This window comes from Sabethes cyaneus, chromosome 3 (genome assembly GCF_943734655.1).
Source record: "Sabethes cyaneus chromosome 3, idSabCyanKW18_F2, whole genome shotgun sequence".
Taxonomy (NCBI): Eukaryota; Metazoa; Arthropoda; class Insecta; order Diptera; family Culicidae; genus Sabethes; species Sabethes cyaneus.
Window position 1 is genome coordinate 81,177,190 of NC_071355.1, and position 21,399 is coordinate 81,198,588.

Consider the following 21,399-nt stretch of genomic DNA (forward strand, 5'->3'; position numbering starts at 1 on the left):
TGATAAATTTGATTAGCATTTCCGCCTCATATTACGTGCCTTCAGTATTTCGGCTTTTTCAAAAGGCTCCATATTATTATGGTGCTTTTGTAATAAAGTGGACGCATGGTTATTAGTCACTGGCACTAAGAAGAATTTCTGAACTGAGGCATTCAATTGCAACTGTTGAATAAATAAAAGTGTTTCTAGCAGACTTTTTCCAATTCAGTTGATAGTTTGCATCTGCTTTTCCAGAAATGTCATATTTATCATGTAAAATTGAAAGCGTACTGATTTGTAAATTTTTAACCGCATCGGAAACGTTCGTCCCGAGTCGATTCACAGCTTCACATAAAACCACTTAACTGCTAGTTGCTCTAATTTTGAGAAATTAACACATATAGCGAATGATAACATTCCATTTACCTGGAAGATAACCATTAAACTGTTAAAAATAAATACATCCATAGCTAGTCCGGAAAGCTTCCCTCGATTGCTCCTCAACATTTTGCGCCATTTATAATAAGCCACATTATACTTAGTTTAGAATAGCATAACAACATATAACCGAATTACTTAAATACAATCTCCTTCAGTTTTGATAGATTTGTAGTATCATCGATAGTAATAGTGTGCTATTTCCAATTTTCTTTGATTCTTGCCTCCTCAATAATAACATCAACAACAATAACAACAACTACTATCAACAACAACTATAACAACATCAACAACAACAACAACCTTTCGTTCCCCACCCCCCGGTGTGCTACCGTTGTTTTTTTCCTGCTCTATACAGATTCATCACATTATTCCCACAAAAGGGGCCGGAAGTAGATCTGAGAACGTTGAGGGCAATCCGTGTGTTACGGCCCCTGAAATTAGTGTCTGGAATTCCTAGTGAGTAGCGAGCGCTAGATTAAGCTCAAATCGAATACTTAGTTTGTAGATATTGGCCATTTTTTTAAAAAAATACCGTAGATAGAGAAACATTTTTGACAATTTAGAATTTTGTTCTTTTTGACTAGCGTTTAGATAGATGGTGTACGGAAGGCAGGTTCACATTACTAATGCTTATCTCTCTGATCCCATCCAGGTTTACAAGTAGTTTTAAAATCTATCATCAAAGCCATGGCACCGTTGCTGCAAATAGGATTGTTGGTCTTGTTTGCAATTGTTATCTTTGCAATCATAGGCTTAGAATTTTACTCTGGTGCTCTGCATAGAAGTTGTTATAGTTTAGAAGATATCTGTAAGTACTCGAAGGACTATTACTATAGCATTTCGACTGGATCTAAATAGGAGATTTTTGTCTTCCTCGGCAACAGCTCAAATAGTAAAGGAGGGCGAATTTCCGACGCCATGCAATGCGGACAATGACACGATAGCACCGACCGGTGCGTACGTGTGCAACAGCAGTGAGAGTACGTGCGTGGAGCAATGGGAAGGTCCCAACTTTGGAATAACCAGTTTCGACAATATCGGTTTTGCCATGTTAACCGTGTTCCAGTGTATTACGATGGAAGGTTGGACGGCAATCCTCTACTGGGTAAGTTCTTAACTCTTCTAGCACGAGCAGGCGTACACATTTTAACCGCTCAATCCTTTCAACCAGACCAACGACGCACTAGGATCAACCTTCAACTGGATCTACTTCGTACCACTGATAGTGCTGGGGTCATTCTTCATGCTCAACCTAGTTCTCGGTGTTCTCAGTGGGTAAGTGTGATTGATATTTTGTCCAATACATGCCAAATCAAACAAACGAAAATTAATAATTTTGGAACCTCAACGACGCTAAAGGGAATTTTCCAACGAGCGAGGTCGCGTCGAACGCCGGGCAGAGTTTCACAAGTGCCGGAAGCGACAAATGTTCGCAGAAGCCATGACGGCCTACCTAGACTGGATCACGCAAGCAGGTTTCGTAGCTCTGAAAAGCTTCTTTCGAACTGCTCAATTGTACGAAATGGCTGAGCTCTAGCGCGTGGTTGATATTCGATGGGATGTGGCAGCTTTGTTGTATGTTTGACTCGCATTACAAAGAGAAATAGCACTATAAATCATTTGTAGAGAAAAAAGAAAGCAGCAAACACAAACAGCAAATAGAAAACAGAAAACAGAAAACAGAAAACAGAAAACAGAAAACAGAAAACAGAAAACAGAAAACAGAAAACAGAAAACAGAAAACAGAAAACAGAAAACAGAAAACAGAAAACAGAAAACAGAAAACAGAAAACAGAAAACAGAAAACAGAAAACAGAAAACAGAAAACAGAAAACAGAAAACAGAAAACAGAAAACAGAAAACAGAAAACAGAAAACAGAAAACAGAAAACAGAAAACAGAAAACAGAAAACAGAAAACAGAAAACAGAAAACAGAAAACAGTAAACAGAAAACAGAAAACAGAAAACAGAAAACAGAAAACAGAAAACAGAAAACAGAAAACAGAAAACAGAAAACAGAAAACAGAAAACAGAAAACAGAAAACAGAAAACAGAAAACAGAAAACAGAAAACAGAAAACAGAAAACAGAAACAATCGGAAATCGAAAATCGAATACGAAAGGACGAAAATCGCAAAACCTAAATGGAAAATCAAAAACCGAACATTGAAGACTGAAGACTGAAAACGAAATTCAAATAATAAAAATCGAGCATAGAAAAGTAAGAATAAATTGAGCATCTAAAATCAAAGATTGAAAATTGAAAATCAAAAATCGGAAATAGAGAATCGGAAAGCGCAAATCGAAAGTCGACAAATGAAAGAAAACGACAATCGAGAACCAAAAACCGAAAATTGAAGACGTAAGACTTAAAACAGAAAGCTAATAATCGGAAATCGAAAATCGAGAATCAAGAAATGAAAATTGCAAATAAAAATCCGAAAATTGGTATTAAAAATCGATAATCAAAACTTGAAAGTCGAGCAGAACCGTAAATTTAACAACGAGACCCAAACATCGAAAATCAAAAATCAAAAATATATAAATCGAAGATCCAAAATCGAAAGTCGAGAAATGAACACTGAAAATCGAATACCAAACATGGCAAATCGAGAATAAAATTTTGAAGAACACTAATCGAAAATCAAAAGCCGAAAAGTTAAAACTAACAACTGAAAATTGAAAACTATCACTCGAAACGAGAATCGCAATGTCACCCCCGAAACGATCGAGAATCGAGAATCGGGGATCGAAAATCCCAAAACTGAAATTAAAAGTCGTTGATCATAACTTGAAAGCCCACACCCAAAAACCGAAAATCAAAAGTACAAAAATTAAAATTTGAAAATCGAAGATAAAAATCGAAAGTCAAAAATTTAAAACCGAAAAATCGAAGATTCGAAAGCAGAAAATTGAAAATCGAGAACAAAAAATCGAAAATTAAAAACCAAACATAGAAAATCGAGAATGAAATATCGAAGACCAAAAATCGAAAATCCAAAGCAAGAAATCGAAACCCAAACCCCGAAAATTGAAGACTGAAATCTAGCAATCGAAAATCGCGGAACCGAGAATCAAAAATCGAGCATCAAAAATCCAAACGAAAGGTCGAAAATCGCAAAGCCTGAATCGAAAATCGAAATTTTCGATCGAAATCTTCGAAAATCTAGAATGGAAAATCGAGAATGAAAAATCGAAAACCAAAAACCGAAAATTGAAGCCTGAATACTGAAAACTAACGATCGAAAATCTAAAGTCGAATAATAAAAATTTAACATAGACAAGTAAAAAGAAATTGAGCATCTATAATTTAAAAATGAAAATCAAAAATCGAAGATTTCGAGTCGGAAATCGGAAATCGAAAATCAACAAATGAAAATTGAAGACTGGTGAATGAAAAGAAACAACCGGAAATTGAAAGTCAAGAATCAAGAACCGAAAGGCAAAGACGAAGGGCCGAAAATCGCTAAACCAAAATGCAAATCAAAATCCGAAAATTATGAATGAAAAATCGAAAATCGAAGACCAAAACGCGAAAATGGAAGATCGAAGACTGAAAACTAAAATCGAAACCTGAAAGCAGAATCGAATCGAGAATCGAAAATCCTAAATCAAGAATCCAGAAACTGCAAATAAAAATTTGTGATCGAAAATCTCAACTCAAGTATCAATAACTGAGAATCGGAGATGGAAAATTGGAAATCGAAGGTCAAAAACCAAATATCGAATACCAAATATCTAAAACCGCAAATCAAAAATACAAAAATCGAATGTCAAAAAATCATAAATAAGAGACTGAAAACTAATAATCAGAAATCAAAAATCGAAGATCGGCAGCCAAAAATTGAAATTCAAAAACCAAATTTTCAATGAATCGAAAAAGTCGAAGATCAGAAATCAAAAGTCGACAATTAAAATTCGAAAACTAAAAATTGAAATTCGTAAACCAAAACATATAAAATGGAATGTTGGAAACCAAAAACCGAAAATCATAAGACGTTTTCTAAAAACTAACTATCGGAAAACGAAAAACTAAAAGCAAAAAACGAAAAACGAAAAACGAAAAACGAAAAACGAAAAACGAAAAACGAAAAACGAAAAACGAAAAACGAAAAACGAAAAACGAAAAACGAAAAACGAAAAACGAAAAATGAAAAACGAAAAACGAAAAACGAAAAACGAAAAACGAAAAACGAAAAACGAAAAACGAAAAACGAAAAACGAAAAACGAAAAACGAAAAACGAAAAACGAAAAACGAAAAACGAAAAACGAAAAACGAAAAACGAAAAACGAAAAACGAAAAACGAAAAACGAAAAACGAAAAACGAAAAACGAAAAACGAAAAACGAAAAACGAAAAACGAAAAACGAAAAACGAAAAACGAAAAACGAAAAACGAAAAACGAAAAACGAAAAACGAAAAACGAAAAACGAAAAACGAAAAACGAAAAACGACAAACGAAAAACGAAAAACGAAAAACGAAAAACGAAAAACGAAAAACGAAAAACGAAAAACGAAAAACGAAAAACGAAAAACGAAAAACGAAAAACGAAAAACAAAAAACGAAAAACAAAAAACGAAAAACGAAAAACGAAAAACGAAAAACGAAAAACGAAAAACGAAAAACGAAAAACGAAAAACGAAAAACGAAAAACGAAAAATGAAAAACGAAAAACGAAAAACGAAAAACGAAAAACGAAAAACGAAAAACGAAAAACGAAAAACGAAAAACGAAAAACGAAAAACGAAAAACGAAAAACGAAAAACGAAAAACGAAAAACGAAAAACGAAAAACGAAAAACGAAAAACGAAAAACGAAAAACGAAAAACGAAAAACGAAAAACGAAAAACGAAAAACGAAAAACGAAAAACGAAAAACGAAAAACGAAAAACGAAAAACGAAAAACGAAAAACGAAAAACGAAAAACAAAAAACGAAAAACGAAAAACGAAAAACGAAAAACGAAAAACGAAAAACGAAAAACGAAAAACGAAAAACGAAAAACGAAAAACGAAAAACGAAAAATGAAAAACGAAAAACGAAAAACGAAAAACGAAAAACGAAAAACGAAAAACGAAAAAAGAAAAACGAAAAACAAAAAACGAAAATTGAAAATTGAAAATTGAAAATTGAAAATTGAAAATTGAAAATTGAAAATTGAAAATTGAAAATTGAAAATTGAAAATTGAAAATTGAAAATTGAAAATTGAAAATTGAAAATTGAAAATTGAAAATTGAAAATTGAAAATTGAAAATTGAAAATTGAAAATTGAAAATTGAAAATTGAAAATTGAAAATTGAAAATTGAAAATTGAAAATTGAAAATTGAAAATTGAAAATTGAAAATTGAAAATTGAAAATTGAAAATTGAAAATTGAAAATTGAAAATTGAAAATTGAAAATTGAAAATTGAAAATTGAAAATTGAAAATTGAAAATTGAAAATTGAAAATTGAAAATTGAAAATTGAAAATTGAAAATTGAAAATTGAAAATTGAAAATTGAAAATTGAAAATTGAAAATTGAAAATTGAAAATTGAAAAATTGAAAATTGAAAATTGAAAATTGGAAATTGAGAATTGAAAATTGAAAATTGAAAATTGAAAATTGAAAATTGAAAATTGAAAATTGAAAATTGAAAATTGAAAATTGAAAATTGAAAATTGAAAATTGAAAATTGAAAATTGAAAATTGAAAATTGAAAATTGAAAATTGAAAATTGAAAATTGAAAATTGAAAATTGAAAATTGAAAATTGAAAATTGAAAATTGAAAATTGAAAATTGAAAATTGAAAATTGAAAATTGAAAATTGAAAATTGAAAATTGAAAATTGAAAATTGAAAATTGAAAATTGAAAATTGAAAATTGAAAATTGAAAATTGAAAATTGAAAATTGAAAATTGAAAATTGAAAATTGAAAATTGAAAATTGAAAATTGAAAATTGAAAATTGAAAATTGAAAATTGAAAATTGAAAATTGAAAATTGAAAATTGAAAATTGAAAATTGAAAATTGAAAATTGAAAATTGAAAATTGAAAATTGAAAATTGAAAATTGAAAATTGAAAATTGAAAATTGAAAATTGAAAATTGAAAATTGAAAATTGAAAATTGAAAATTGAAAATTGAAAATTGAAAATTGAAAATTGAAAATTGAAAATTGAAAATTGAAAATTGAAAATTGAAAATTGAAAATTGAAAATTGAAAATTGAAAATTGAAAATTGAAAATTGAAAATTGAAAATTGAAAATTGAAAATTGAAAATTGAAAATTGAAAATTGAAAATTGAAAATTGAAAATTGAAAATTGAAAATTGAAAATTGAAAATTGAAAATTGAAAATTGAAAATTGAAAATTGAAAATTGAAAATTGAAAATTGAAAATTGAAAATTGAAAATTGAAAATTGAAAATTGAAAATTGAAAATTGAAAATTGAAAATTGAAAATTGAAAATTGAAAATTGAAAATTGAAAATTGAAAATTGAAAATTGAAAATTGAAAATTGAAAATTGAAAATTGAAAATTGAAAATTGAAAATTGAAAATTGAAAATTGAAAATTGAAAATTGAAAATTGAAAATTGAAAATTGAAAATTGAAAATTGAAAATTGAAAATTGAAAATTGAAAATTGAAAATTGAAAATTGAAAATTGAAAATTGAAAATTGAAAATTGAAAATTGAAAATTGAAAATTGAAAATTGAAAATTGAAAATTGAAAATTGAAAATTGAAAATTGAAAATTGAAAATTGAAAATTGAAAATTGAAAATTGAAAATTGAAAATTGAAAATTGAAAATTGAAAATTGAAAATTGAAAATTGAAAATTGAAAATTGAAAATTGAAAATTGAAAATTGAAAATTGAAAATTGAAAATTGAAAATTGAAAATTGAAAATTGAAAATTGAAAATTGAAAATTGAAAATTGAAAATTGAAAATTGAAAATTGAAAATTGAAAATTGAAAATTGAAAATTGAAAATTGAAAATTGAAAATTGAAAATTGAAAATTGAAAATTGAAAATTGAAAATTGAAAATTGAAAATTGAAAATTGAAAATTGAAAATTGAAAATTGAAAATTGAAAATTGAAAATTGAAAATTGAAAATTGAAAATTGAAAATTGAAAATTGAAAATTGAAAATTGAAAATTGAAAATTGAAAATTGAAAATTGAAAATTGAAAATTGAAAATTGAAAATTGAAAATTGAAAATTGAAAATTGAAAATTGAAAATTGAAAATTGAAAATTGAAAATTGAAAATTGAAAATTGAAAATTGAAAATTGAAAATTGAAAATTGAAAATTGAAAATTGAAAATTGAAAATTGAAAATTGAAAATTGAAAATTGAAAATTGAAAATTGAAAATTGAAAATTGAAAATTGAAAATTGAAAATTGAAAATTGAAAATTGAAAATTGAAAATTGAAAATTGAAAATTGAAAATTGAAAATTGAAAATTGAAAATTGAAAATTGAAAATTGAAAATTGAAAATTGAAAATTGAAAATTGAAAATTGAAAATTGAAAATTGAAAATTGAAAATTGAAAATTGAAAATTGAAAATTGAAAATTGAAAATTGAAAATTGAAAATTGAAAATTGAAAATTGAAAATTGAAAATTGAAAATTGAAAATTGAAAATTGAAAATTGAAAATTGAAAATTGAAAATTGAAAATTGAAAATTGAAAATTGAAAATTGAAAATTGAAAATTGAAAATTGAAAATTGAAAATTGAAAATTGAAAATTGAAAATTGAAAATTGAAAATTGAAAATTGAAAATTGAAAATTGAAAATTGAAAATTGAAAATTGAAAATTGAAAATTGAAAATTAAAAATTGAAAAATCGAAGATTCGAAAGCAGAAAATTGAAAATCGAGAACAAAAAATCGAAAATTAAAAACCAAACATAGAAAATCGAGAATGAAATATCGAAGACCAAAAATCGAAAATCCAAAGCAAGAAATCGAAACCCAAACCCCGAAAATTGAAGACTGAAATCTAGCAATCGAAAATCGCGGAACCGAGAATCAAAAATCGAGCATCAAAAATCCAAACGAAAGGTCGAAAATCGCAAAGCCTGAATCGAAAATCGAAATTTTCGATCGAAATCTTCGAAAATCTAGAATGGAAAATCGAGAATGAAAAATCGAAAACCAAAAACCGAAAATTGAAGCCTGAATACTGAAAACTAACGATCGAAAATCTAAAGTCGAATAATAAAAATTTAACATAGACAAGTAAAAAGAAATTGAGCATCTATAATTTAAAAATGAAAATCAAAAATCGAAGATTTCGAGTCGGAAATCGGAAATCGAAAATCAACAAATGAAAATTGAAGACTGGTGAATGAAAAGAAACAACCGGAAATTGAAAGTCAAGAATCAAGAACCGAAAGGCAAAGACGAAGGGCCGAAAATCGCTAAACCAAAATGCAAATCAAAATCCGAAAATTATGAATGAAAAATCGAAAATCGAAGACCAAAACGCGAAAATGGAAGATCGAAGACTGAAAACTAAAATCGAAACCTGAAAGCAGAATCGAATCGAGAATCGAAAATCCTAAATCAAGAATCCAGAAACGAAAAACAAAAAACGAAAATTGAAAATTGAAAATTGAAAATTGAAAATTGAAAATTGAAAATTGAAAATTGAAAATTGAAAATTGAAAATTGAAAATTGAAAATTGAAAATTGAAAATTGAAAAATTGAAAATTGAAAATTGAAAATTGGAAATTGAGAATTGAAAATTGAAAATTGAAAATTGAAAATTGAAAATTGAAAATTGAAAATTGAAAATTGAAAATTGAAAATTGAAAATTGAAAATTGAAAATTGAAAATTGAAAATTGAAAATTGAAAATTGAAAATTGAAAATTGAAAATTGAAAATTGAAAATTGAAAATTGAAAATTGAAAATTGAAAATTGAAAATTGAAAATTGAAAATTGAAAATTGAAAATTGAAAATTGAAAATTGAAAATTGAAAATTGAAAATTGAAAATTGAAAATTGAAAATTGAAAATTGAAAATTGAAAATTGAAAATTGAAAATTGAAAATTGAAAATTGAAAATTGAAAATTGAAAATTGAAAATTGAAAATTGAAAATTGAAAATTGAAAATTGAAAATTGAAAATTGAAAATTGAAAATTGAAAATTGAAAATTGAAAATTGAAAATTGAAAATTGAAAATTGAAAATTGAAAATTGAAAATTGAAAATTGAAAATTGAAAATTGAAAATTGAAAATTGAAAATTGAAAATTGAAAATTGAAAATTGAAAATTGAAAATTGAAAATTGAAAATTGAAAATTGAAAATTGAAAATTGAAAATTGAAAATTGAAAATTGAAAATTGAAAATTGAAAATTGAAAATTGAAAATTGAAAATTGAAAATTGAAAATTGAAAATTGAAAATTGAAAATTGAAAAATTGAAAATTGAAAATTGAAAATTGGAAATTGAGAATTGAAAATTGAAAATTGAAAATTGAAAATTGAAAATTGAAAATTGAAAATTGAAAATTGAAAATTGAAAATTGAAAATTGAAAATTGAAAATTGAAAATTGAAAATTGAAAATTGAAAATTGAAAATTGAAAATTGAAAATTGAAAATTGAAAATTGAAAATTGAAAATTGAAAATTGAAAATTGAAAATTGAAAATTGAAAATTGAAAATTGAAAATTGAAAATTGAAAATTGAAAATTGAAAATTGAAAATTGAAAATTGAAAATTGAAAATTGAAAATTGAAAATTGAAAATTGAAAATTGAAAATTGAAAATTGAAAATTGAAAATTGAAAATTGAAAATTGAAAATTGAAAATTGAAAATTGAAAATTGAAAATTGAAAATTGAAAATTGAAAATTGAAAATTGAAAATTGAAAATTGAAAATTGAAAATTGAAAATTGAAAATTGAAAATTGAAAATTGAAAATTGAAAATTGAAAATTGAAAATTGAAAATTGAAAATTGAAAATTGAAAATTGAAAATTGAAAATTGAAAATTGAAAATTGAAAATTGAAAATTGAAAATTGAAAATTGAAAATTGAAAATTGAAAATTGAAAATTGAAAATTGAAAATTGAAAATTGAAAATTGAAAATTGAAAATTGAAAATTGAAAATTGAAAATTGAAAATTGAAAATTGAAAATTGAAAATTGAAAATTGAAAATTGAAAATTGAAAATTGAAAATTGAAAATTGAAAATTGAAAATTGAAAATTGAAAATTGAAAATTGAAAATTGAAAATTGAAAATTGAAAATTGAAAATTGAAAATTGAAAATTGAAAATTGAAAATTGAAAATTGAAAATTGAAAATTGAAAATTGAAAATTGAAAATTGAAAATTGAAAATTGAAAATTGAAAATTGAAAATTGAAAATTGAAAATTGAAAATTGAAAATTGAAAATTGAAAATTGAAAATTGAAAATTGAAAATTGAAAATTGAAAATTGAAAATTGAAAATTGAAAATTGAAAATTGAAAATTGAAAATTGAAAATTGAAAATTGAAAATTGAAAATTGAAAATTGAAAATTGAAAATTGAAAATTGAAAATTGAAAATTGAAAATTGAAAATTGAAAATTGAAAATTGAAAATTGAAAATTGAAAATTGAAAATTGAAAATTGAAAATTGAAAATTGAAAATTGAAAATTGAAAATTGAAAATTGAAAATTGAAAATTGAAAATTGAAAATTGAAAATTGAAAATTGAAAATTGAAAATTGAAAATTGAAAATTGAAAATTGAAAATTGAAAATTGAAAATTGAAAATTGAAAATTGAAAATTGAAAATTGAAAATTGAAAATTGAAAATTGAAAATTGAAAATTGAAAATTGAAAATTGAAAATTGAAAATTGAAAATTGAAAATTGAAAATTGAAAATTGAAAATTGAAAATTGAAAATTGAAAATTGAAAATTGAAAATTGAAAATTGAAAATTGAAAATTGAAAATTGAAAATTGAAAATTGAAAATTGAAAATTGAAAATTGAAAATTGAAAATTGAAAATTGAAAATTGAAAATTGAAAATTGAAAATTGAAAATTGAAAATTGAAAATTGAAAATTGAAAATTAAAAATTGAAAAATCGAAGATTCGAAAGCAGAAAATTGAAAATCGAGAACAAAAAATCGAAAATTAAAAACCAAACATAGAAAATCGAGAATGAAATATCGAAGACCAAAAATCGAAAATCCAAAGCAAGAAATCGAAACCCAAACCCCGAAAATTGAAGACTGAAATCTAGCAATCGAAAATCGCGGAACCGAGAATCAAAAATCGAGCATCAAAAATCCAAACGAAAGGTCGAAAATCGCAAAGCCTGAATCGAAAATCGAAATTTTCGATCGAAATCTTCGAAAATCTAGAATGGAAAATCGAGAATGAAAAATCGAAAACCAAAAACCGAAAATTGAAGCCTGAATACTGAAAACTAACGATCGAAAATCTAAAGTCGAATAATAAAAATTTAACATAGACAAGTAAAAAGAAATTGAGCATCTATAATTTAAAAATGAAAATCAAAAATCGAAGATTTCGAGTCGGAAATCGGAAATCGAAAATCAACAAATGAAAATTGAAGACTGGTGAATGAAAAGAAACAACCGGAAATTGAAAGTCAAGAATCAAGAACCGAAAGGCAAAGACGAAGGGCCGAAAATCGCTAAACCAAAATGCAAATCAAAATCCGAAAATTATGAATGAAAAATCGAAAATCGAAGACCAAAACGCGAAAATGGAAGATCGAAGACTGAAAACTAAAATCGAAACCTGAAAGCAGAATCGAATCGAGAATCGAAAATCCTAAATCAAGAATCCAGAAACGAAAAACAAAAAACGAAAATTGAAAATTGAAAATTGAAAATTGAAAATTGAAAATTGAAAATTGAAAATTGAAAATTGAAAATTGAAAATTGAAAATTGAAAATTGAAAATTGAAAATTGAAAAATTGAAAATTGAAAATTGAAAATTGGAAATTGAGAATTGAAAATTGAAAATTGAAAATTGAAAATTGAAAATTGAAAATTGAAAATTGAAAATTGAAAATTGAAAATTGAAAATTGAAAATTGAAAATTGAAAATTGAAAATTGAAAATTGAAAATTGAAAATTGAAAATTGAAAATTGAAAATTGAAAATTGAAAATTGAAAATTGAAAATTGAAAATTGAAAATTGAAAATTGAAAATTGAAAATTGAAAATTGAAAATTGAAAATTGAAAATTGAAAATTGAAAATTGAAAATTGAAAATTGAAAATTGAAAATTGAAAATTGAAAATTGAAAATTGAAAATTGAAAATTGAAAATTGAAAATTGAAAATTGAAAATTGAAAATTGAAAATTGAAAATTGAAAATTGAAAATTGAAAATTGAAAATTGAAAATTGAAAATTGAAAATTGAAAATTGAAAATTGAAAATTGAAAATTGAAAATTGAAAATTGAAAATTGAAAATTGAAAATTGAAAATTGAAAATTGAAAATTGAAAATTGAAAATTGAAAATTGAAAATTGAAAATTGAAAATTGAAAATTGAAAATTGAAAATTGAAAATTGAAAATTGAAAATTGAAAATTGAAAATTGAAAATTGAAAATTGAAAATTGAAAATTGAAAATTGAAAATTGAAAATTGAAAATTGAAAATTGAAAATTGAAAATTGAAAATTGAAAATTGAAAATTGAAAATTGAAAATTGAAAATTGAAAATTGAAAATTGAAAATTGAAAATTGAAAATTGAAAATTGAAAATTGAAAATTGAAAATTGAAAATTGAAAATTGAAAATTGAAAATTGAAAATTGAAAATTGAAAATTGAAAATTGAAAATTGAAAATTGAAAATTGAAAATTGAAAATTGAAAATTGAAAATTGAAAATTGAAAATTGAAAATTGAAAATTGAAAATTGAAAATTGAAAATTGAAAATTGAAAATTGAAAATTGAAAATTGAAAATTGAAAATTGAAAATTGAAAATTGAAAATTGAAAATTGAAAATTGAAAATTGAAAATTGAAAATTGAAAATTGAAAATTGAAAATTGAAAATTGAAAATTGAAAATTGAAAATTGAAAATTGAAAATTGAAAATTGAAAATTGAAAATTGAAAATTGAAAATTGAAAATTGAAAATTGAAAATTGAAAATTGAAAATTGAAAATTGAAAATTGAAAATTGAAAATTGAAAATTGAAAATTGAAAATTGAAAATTGAAAATTGAAAATTGAAAATTGAAAATTGAAAATTGAAAATTGAAAATTGAAAATTGAAAATTGAAAATTGAAAATTGAAAATTGAAAATTGAAAATTGAAAATTGAAAATTGAAAATTGAAAATTGAAAATTGAAAATTGAAAATTGAAAATTGAAAATTGAAAATTGAAAATTGAAAATTGAAAATTGAAAATTGAAAATTGAAAATTGAAAATTGAAAATTGAAAATTGAAAATTGAAAATTGAAAATTGAAAATTGAAAATTGAAAATTGAAAATTGAAAATTGAAAATTGAAAATTGAAAATTGAAAATTGAAAATTGAAAATTGAAAATTGAAAATTGAAAATTGAAAATTGAAAATTGAAAATTGAAAATTGAAAATTGAAAATTGAAAATTGAAAATTGAAAATTGAAAATTGAAAATTGAAAATTGAAAATTGAAAATTGAAAATTGAAAATTGAAAATTGAAAATTGAAAATTGAAAATTGAAAATTGAAAATTGAAAATTGAAAATTGAAAATTGAAAATTGAAAATTGAAAATTGAAAATTGAAAATTGAAAATTGAAAATTGAAAATTGAAAATTGAAAATTGAAAATTGAAAATTGAAAATTGAAAATTGAAAATTGAAAATTGAAAATTGAAAATTGAAAATTGAAAATTGAAAATTGAAAATTGAAAATTGAAAATTGAAAATTGAAAATTGAAAATTGAAAATTGAAAATTGAAAATTGAAAATTGAAAATTGAAAATTGAAAATTGAAAATTGAAAATTGAAAATTGAAAATTGAAAATTGAAAATTGAAAATTGAAAATTGAAAATTGAAAATTGAAAATTGAAAATTGAAAATTGAAAATTGAAAATTGAAAATTGAAAATTGAAAATTGAAAATTGAAAATTAAAAATTGAAAAATCGAAGATTCGAAAGCAGAAAATTGAAAATCGAGAACAAAAAATCGAAAATTAAAAACCAAACATAGAAAATCGAGAATGAAATATCGAAGACCAAAAATCGAAAATCCAAAGCAAGAAATCGAAACCCAAACCCCGAAAATTGAAGACTGAAATCTAGCAATCGAAAATCGCGGAACCGAGAATCAAAAATCGAGCATCAAAAATCCAAACGAAAGGTCGAAAATCGCAAAGCCTGAATCGAAAATCGAAATTTTCGATCGAAATCTTCGAAAATCTAGAATGGAAAATCGAGAATGAAAAATCGAAAACCAAAAACCGAAAATTGAAGCCTGAATACTGAAAACTAACGATCGAAAATCTAAAGTCGAATAATAAAAATTTAACATAGACAAGTAAAAAGAAATTGAGCATCTATAATTTAAAAATGAAAATCAAAAATCGAAGATTTCGAGTCGGAAATCGGAAATCGAAAATCAACAAATGAAAATTGAAGACTGGTGAATGAAAAGAAACAACCGGAAATTGAAAGTCAAGAATCAAGAACCGAAAGGCAAAGACGAAGGGCCGAAAATCGCTAAACCAAAATGCAAATCAAAATCCGAAAATTATGAATGAAAAATCGAAAATCGAAGACCAAAACGCGAAAATGGAAGATCGAAGACTGAAAACTAAAATCGAAACCTGAAAGCAGAATCGAATCGAGAATCGAAAATCCTAAATCAAGAATCCAGAAACGAAAAACAAAAAACGAAAATTGAAAATTGAAAATTGAAAATTGAAAATTGAAAATTGAAAATTGAAAATTGAAAATTGAAAATTGAAAATTGAAAATTGAAAATTGAAAATTGAAAATTGAAAAATTGAAAATTGAAAATTGAAAATTGGAAATTGAGAATTGAAAATTGAAAATTGAAAATTGAAAATTGAAAATTGAAAATTGAAAATTGAAAATTGAAAATTGAAAATTGAAAATTGAAAATTGAAAATTGAAAATTGAAAATTGAAAATTGAAAATTGAAAATTGAAAATTGAAAATTGAAAATTGAAAATTGAAAATTGAAAATTGAAAATTGAAAATTGAAAATTGAAAATTGAAAATTGAAAATTGAAAATTGAAAATTGAAAATTGAAAATTGAAAATTGAAAATTGAAAATTGAAAATTGAAAATTGAAAATTGAAAATTGAAAATTGAAAATTGAAAATTGAAAATTGAAAATTGAAAATTGAAAATTGAAAATTGAAAATTGAAAATTGAAAATTGAAAATTGAAAATTGAAAATTGAAAATTGAAAATTGAAAATTGAAAATTGAAAATTGAAAATTGAAAATTGAAAATTGAAAATTGAAAATTGAAAATTGAAAATTGAAAATTGAAAATTGAAAATTGAAAATTGAAAATTGAAAATTGAAAATTGAAAATTGAAAATTGAAAATTGAAAATTGAAAATTGAAAATTGAAAATTGAAAATTGAAAATTGAAAATTGAAAATTGAAAATTGAAAATTGAAAATTGAAAATTGAAAATTGAAAATTGAAAATTGAAAATTGAAAATTGAAAATTGAAAATTGAAAATTGAAAATTGAAAATTGAAAATTGAAAATTGAAAATTGAAAATTGAAAATTGAAAATTGAAAATTGAAAATTGAAAATTGAAAATTGAAAATTGAAAATTGAAAATTGAAAATTGAAAATTGAAAATTGAAAATTGAAAATTGAAAATTGAAAATTGAAAATTGAAAATTGAAAATTGAAAATTGAAAATTGAAAATTGAAAATTGAAAATTGAAAATTGAAAATTGAAAATTGAAAATTGAAAATTGAAAATTGAAAATTGAAAATTGAAAATTGAAAATTGAAAATTGAAAATTGAAAATTGAAAATTGAAAATTGAAAATTGAAAATTGAAAATTGAAAATTGAAAATTGAAAATTGAAAATTGAAAATTGAAAATTGAAAATTGAAAATTGGAAATTGAAAATTGAAAATTGAAAATTGAAAATTGAAAATTGAAAATTGAAAATTGAAAATTGAAAATTGAAAATTGAAAATTGAAAATTGAAAATTGAAAATTGAAAATTGAAAATTGAAAATTGAAAATTGAAAATTGAAAATTGAAAATTGAAAATTGAAAATTGAAAATTGAAAATCAATAAACGAAAATCGAAATTCGAATCGAATCGTAAATGGGATATCAGATATGGAGTATTCAAAATTCGAAGAACGGAAATGAAAACTCGGAAATCGGAATTTAAACAAGGAACCAGAAACAAGAAACAAGAAACAAGAAACAAGAAACAAGAAACAAGAAACAAGAAACAAGAAACAAGAAACAAGAAACAAGAAACAAGAAACAAGAAACAAGAAACAAGAAACAAGAAACAAGAAACAAGAAACAAGAAACAAGAAACAAGAAACAAGAAACAAGAAACAAGAAACAAGAAACAAGAAACAAGAAACAAGAAACAAGAAACAAGAAACAAGAAACAAGAAACAAGAAACAAGAAACAAGAAACAAGAAACAAAAAACAAGAAACAAGAAACAAGAAACAAGAAACAAGAAACAAGAAACAAGAAACAAGAAACAAAAAACAAGAAACAAGAAACAAGAAACAAGAAACAAGAAACAAGAAACAAGAAACAAGAAACAAGAAACAAGAAACAAGAAACAAGAAACAAGAAACAAGAAACAAGAAACAAGAAACAAGAAACAAGAAACAAGAAACAAGAAACAAGAAACAAGAAACAAGAAACAAGAAACAAGAAACAAGAAACAAGAAACAAGAAACAAGAAACAAGAAACAAGAAACAAGAAACAAGAAACAAGAAACAAAAAACAAGAAACAAGAAACAAGAAACAAGAAACAAGAAACAAGAAACAAGAAACAAGAAACAAGAAACAAGAAACAAGAAACAAGAAACAAGAAACAAGAAACAAGAAACAAGAAACAAGAAACAAGAAACAAGAAACAAGAAACAAGAAACAAGAAACAAGAAACAAGAAACAAGAAACAAGAAACAAGAAACAAGAAACAAGAAACAAGAAACGAGAAACAAGAAACAAGAAACAAGAAACAAGAAGCAAGAAACAAAAAACAAGGTATACAAAATAAGTGGTTTCCATAAGAAATTTAACTTTCTAGCTCAGTTTCGAATGGTTTTTGTTTATAAAAATAAATAAATATTATTAAGAGAGGGAGGGCAACACTGAACTCTCTTGGACTGTTTCGATATTGAGTAATTCACGTTAAAACGGGGCCACTACTGACACGAGGTCTTCAAATATTGGAACTTTTGAACTGGATTGGTTGCAAATGGTTAAAAGTTGAGAATTATACTTTGAATACCCCGAAACAGTGGACCCCTCGTTCGTCAAGGGTCCCGGCAGTTTAAAAAAAAGATGGGTTTTTGGCAAACCTTGAGATCCAAAATGTGGTATTTTATAAATTTGCAATGAAACAACAAACGAATGGTACGATTCAGTTAAAAAGAACAGGGCTTTCAAATGGAGTAAAAAGAAATTTCGTGGCCATCTTGGAATTGGTCGCTATATTGGATGTTCAAAATAAAAAAATAGCCATTCTCGCCATGACTCCCCCAACCGATTTTCATTTTATGACTACCATTGAAAAGCTGAAAGAATGCTACAAAAAACATTCATAAAATTAGGTGTGCATTAATATTAACTAAATGACTGTAGCTAGGTTCACAAGTTTTATATAAATAATTTTTCATTATCATCATATAATTATTGTGGTATTTCCAAAATTTGCTGTGAAATAAACTACAGGCGACACGGGCAAAAAATATTGACAAGGCCTTAGCCCTTAGCCCTCAACTAGCGCCATCCGATTCCCATCGAATACGATAAAAAAATTGAGCTATGCTGCGATATCTCTTTGATCACTAGGCTAACGGTAGGCTAGTCAGCGTGGCGGAAGATGTTCTCACAAATGCTAGTATCAGTATAGCGCCTTGTGCATTAATATTTGTAATATTTCCAATAAATCAAACTTAGTAGAGCTTCATAATCCAGAACCAGACACTCAAATAAACCAACTCGATTCCTGAAATCTTTTCAAAGGCACAATCTAAAAATACATAACACGATGGTAACGCATGGTAAGCGGTTGCGATGATGTCTGTTGTCGCAAATGTCAAGCATTTTGTAAATGTAACCCATTTTTACCCGTCGCTGCTGCTGTGATATACCCTTTCAGGAGCGAGTTGATTATAATTTTACTTTGCAGTCATCTCATATGTCTCATCTCATCCGAATTTGCCAAACTTGCTTCTTTTTATCTTCCCGCTATGCATCCTCTGACCACGTCGCTAACCGTGCTGCTCCATCCATAATCACCACCACCCATCCAACAGTGAGTTTGCTAAGGAAAGGGAGAAGGTAGAGAATAGGCAAGAGTTTCTAAAGCTTCGTCGGCAGCAGCAGCTCGAGAAGGAACTAAATGGATACGTCGAGTGGATCTGTAAAGCCGGTATAGTATCGCTTGAACTAACTTTCTTAGCTTAGCACTACTGCCTTTCACATAAACTCAGTCGTGGCACCTTCCGTCGAGGCCTGGTGGGGAAACCCGTAGGCACCGGGCCAAATTTAGCTGATCTGGCCCGTAGTGTCACTCCACTATAGAATAGAATTCGATGCTATGCTTCATTGTATATTGTGCTTCAATTATGATATGCTTAATTGGTTCGCTAATTGCTGCCCCATATTCATTTACCGTTTCGCTTTACTTGGTCTTGCAATGATTGGATACCGGGACTACCAACCACTTGCAGAGGAAGTAATCCTGGCAGAAGAGAGAACCACCGAAGAGGAACGCTTGCACATCATGGAAGGTAGGCCTATGATTATGTTGTGACAGTAACTACAAAACTACGATGTTAAAGGACAGCAAAACAAAATTCATAACAATTTCCATGTGTGTGTCAAGTGGTAGGAAAGAGGGCCAAACACATGCAGCTATTGGATATTTTATTCATAGAGTCGATATTTTTCCGATTGTGAAATAAATTGATACAGAATGATATTATCGCTCTCGACAAATTTTCAAACCCCATTCTTTGACATTTCGGTCAATTTTGTATTGGTTTCATAGCGCATTATCTGCACGCGAATCACTAACTATTACATTCAAACATTGAAAGTTCACCTACACGTGGAGCCTTAAAAATGGTTTGTGTTGGGCATGCGCTTAGACGGATGAACCCAAATGAATTTTTTCTCCACCGTGAACCTTACGAAGTGTATTATTTGGAATGGAGCAAGTTGTCAAATGTTCATCCTTATCAGTAGGTTTTGTCCTGCTGTACTATGGTGTGGGTAGGCCATTTGGGTTGCCACCGTAACTAGTTAAAAAGTACGAACAAAAACAAACTACATGTATATGTATTTATTTTTCACGCAATCTTCAACCACTCGTTCATCGACGGACTGAAAACAGCTCGCAGACGAGCGGCTGCCAAACGGAAAAAGCTGAAAAATCTTGGAAAATCCAAATCTACTGACACCGAGGAGGACGATCCGGACGACGATTGTGCCGATGATGGTGAGTATCGTGTTTCTTTCGTGCAACAGCTCTAACTGCAGTGTATAGAGTAAAGATTCACTTCACCTAAGCGTCACCATGGCAACGGAAGTGTTGCCAATATACTGTATAATACACTGCGTCATTACGGAGGTTAATTTATTTTGTTTTTTTTTTCAATTATTTCCTTTGATCAATCCGACAATTAAACGATTTTAAACGTACCCTCGATCTTTAACGGGTCATCGCTGGGGGGTAAATTTCGCACTCAGTTAGTGTCACGAAACGTAAAAAAGGTAATTTAAAAGCTACAGAAGCAGCCGTAGTCGTAGCCCGCCAAGCAAAAGCAACCATAGACAATTGCGCTTGTAAATCCTTACGTAGCCGAATTACTTAAGTAAATTTACCTGCTTGTAGAGCCGAAATATGCCGCGCGGATAAGTAAGCCTTAGCTTTCGATCTTTTTTCCAGCAAACAATTTGTGAAGGTGTTGTTTTTAGAGAAGTAAAAGGTAAAAAGGAAAGGATTTAGAAAACAGAATATACAGAGAACAGAATTCTCGTAAAATAAAAAATGTTGAAACATAAGTATGGAAATAAGTAAAATCTGAACAACTAGATCATCGATAAAAAAATATACAAACTAAAATATCTCTAAAACTTTTAAAAGTATAAAATTAGGCGAATTTGGTAGTAGTTACTCAAAAATCCCACGCACATTGTCTCTAGTTATTCTATCACTTTGAGATGAACTCCACCAATAACCACAGCATCAACAGCCATCCAACCAACCACTGCGTATTTAATTCGTTCGAACTCTGTTTATGTCGAGGTCAATTCTCGCCGCTTCCTTTGTGAGGGGTCTGAAGAGCTCTTCCAACGTTCTACGGTGGAAACATACCTAAACCTAGGAGCATTTGAGATTTCATAATGATGCTATCATTTTGCTGAATCATACGCTGTCTACGAAGTCTATAAATTCATTTCACTTCACGGAATCGCACGCTGCTTTAAAGTCTAAAGGTTTTTTCATCTGAAAACAAAATTCTCGTAATTCGCAGAATGTGCACAACGACAAGCAGAGCTAATATTTACTTCACACACTGGAGACACAAGACTATTCGCTCCGTGTCCCAGAGAGAATATGCTATTGACAATTATATGGACTGGAACGATTTGCTCCGTGACCTTGAGAGCATGCATTTGGCAGCGCTCCGACAGAAAAAGAAAGATGAAAGCAAACTGACGCTCACTCGGCCGCAGAGCAAAGCAGAAAAGCACTGCAAAGCAAAACAAAACTCGTCGCGTCGGAGAAGGTA

The 21,399-nt window shown here is 26.3% G+C and overlaps 1 protein-coding gene across 1 annotated transcript in view; it reads left to right on the forward strand.

Moving 5' to 3' along the window:
- Nucleotides 1-21,399, forward strand: part of LOC128743783 (voltage-dependent calcium channel type A subunit alpha-1) — a 157,847-nt gene that overhangs the window by 53,360 nt on the left and 83,088 nt on the right. Inside the window, exons 4-11 of the mRNA XM_053840449.1 lie at nucleotides 776-876; nucleotides 1,073-1,228; nucleotides 1,305-1,525; nucleotides 1,592-1,695; nucleotides 18,916-19,031; nucleotides 19,333-19,392; nucleotides 19,998-20,102; nucleotides 20,354-20,377. Of these exons, the coding sequence (XP_053696424.1) occupies nucleotides 776-876; nucleotides 1,073-1,228; nucleotides 1,305-1,525; nucleotides 1,592-1,695; nucleotides 18,916-19,031; nucleotides 19,333-19,392; nucleotides 19,998-20,102; nucleotides 20,354-20,377 (887 nt within the window). The remainder of the gene's footprint in view (nucleotides 1-775; nucleotides 877-1,072; nucleotides 1,229-1,304; nucleotides 1,526-1,591; nucleotides 1,696-18,915; nucleotides 19,032-19,332; nucleotides 19,393-19,997; nucleotides 20,103-20,353; nucleotides 20,378-21,399) is intronic.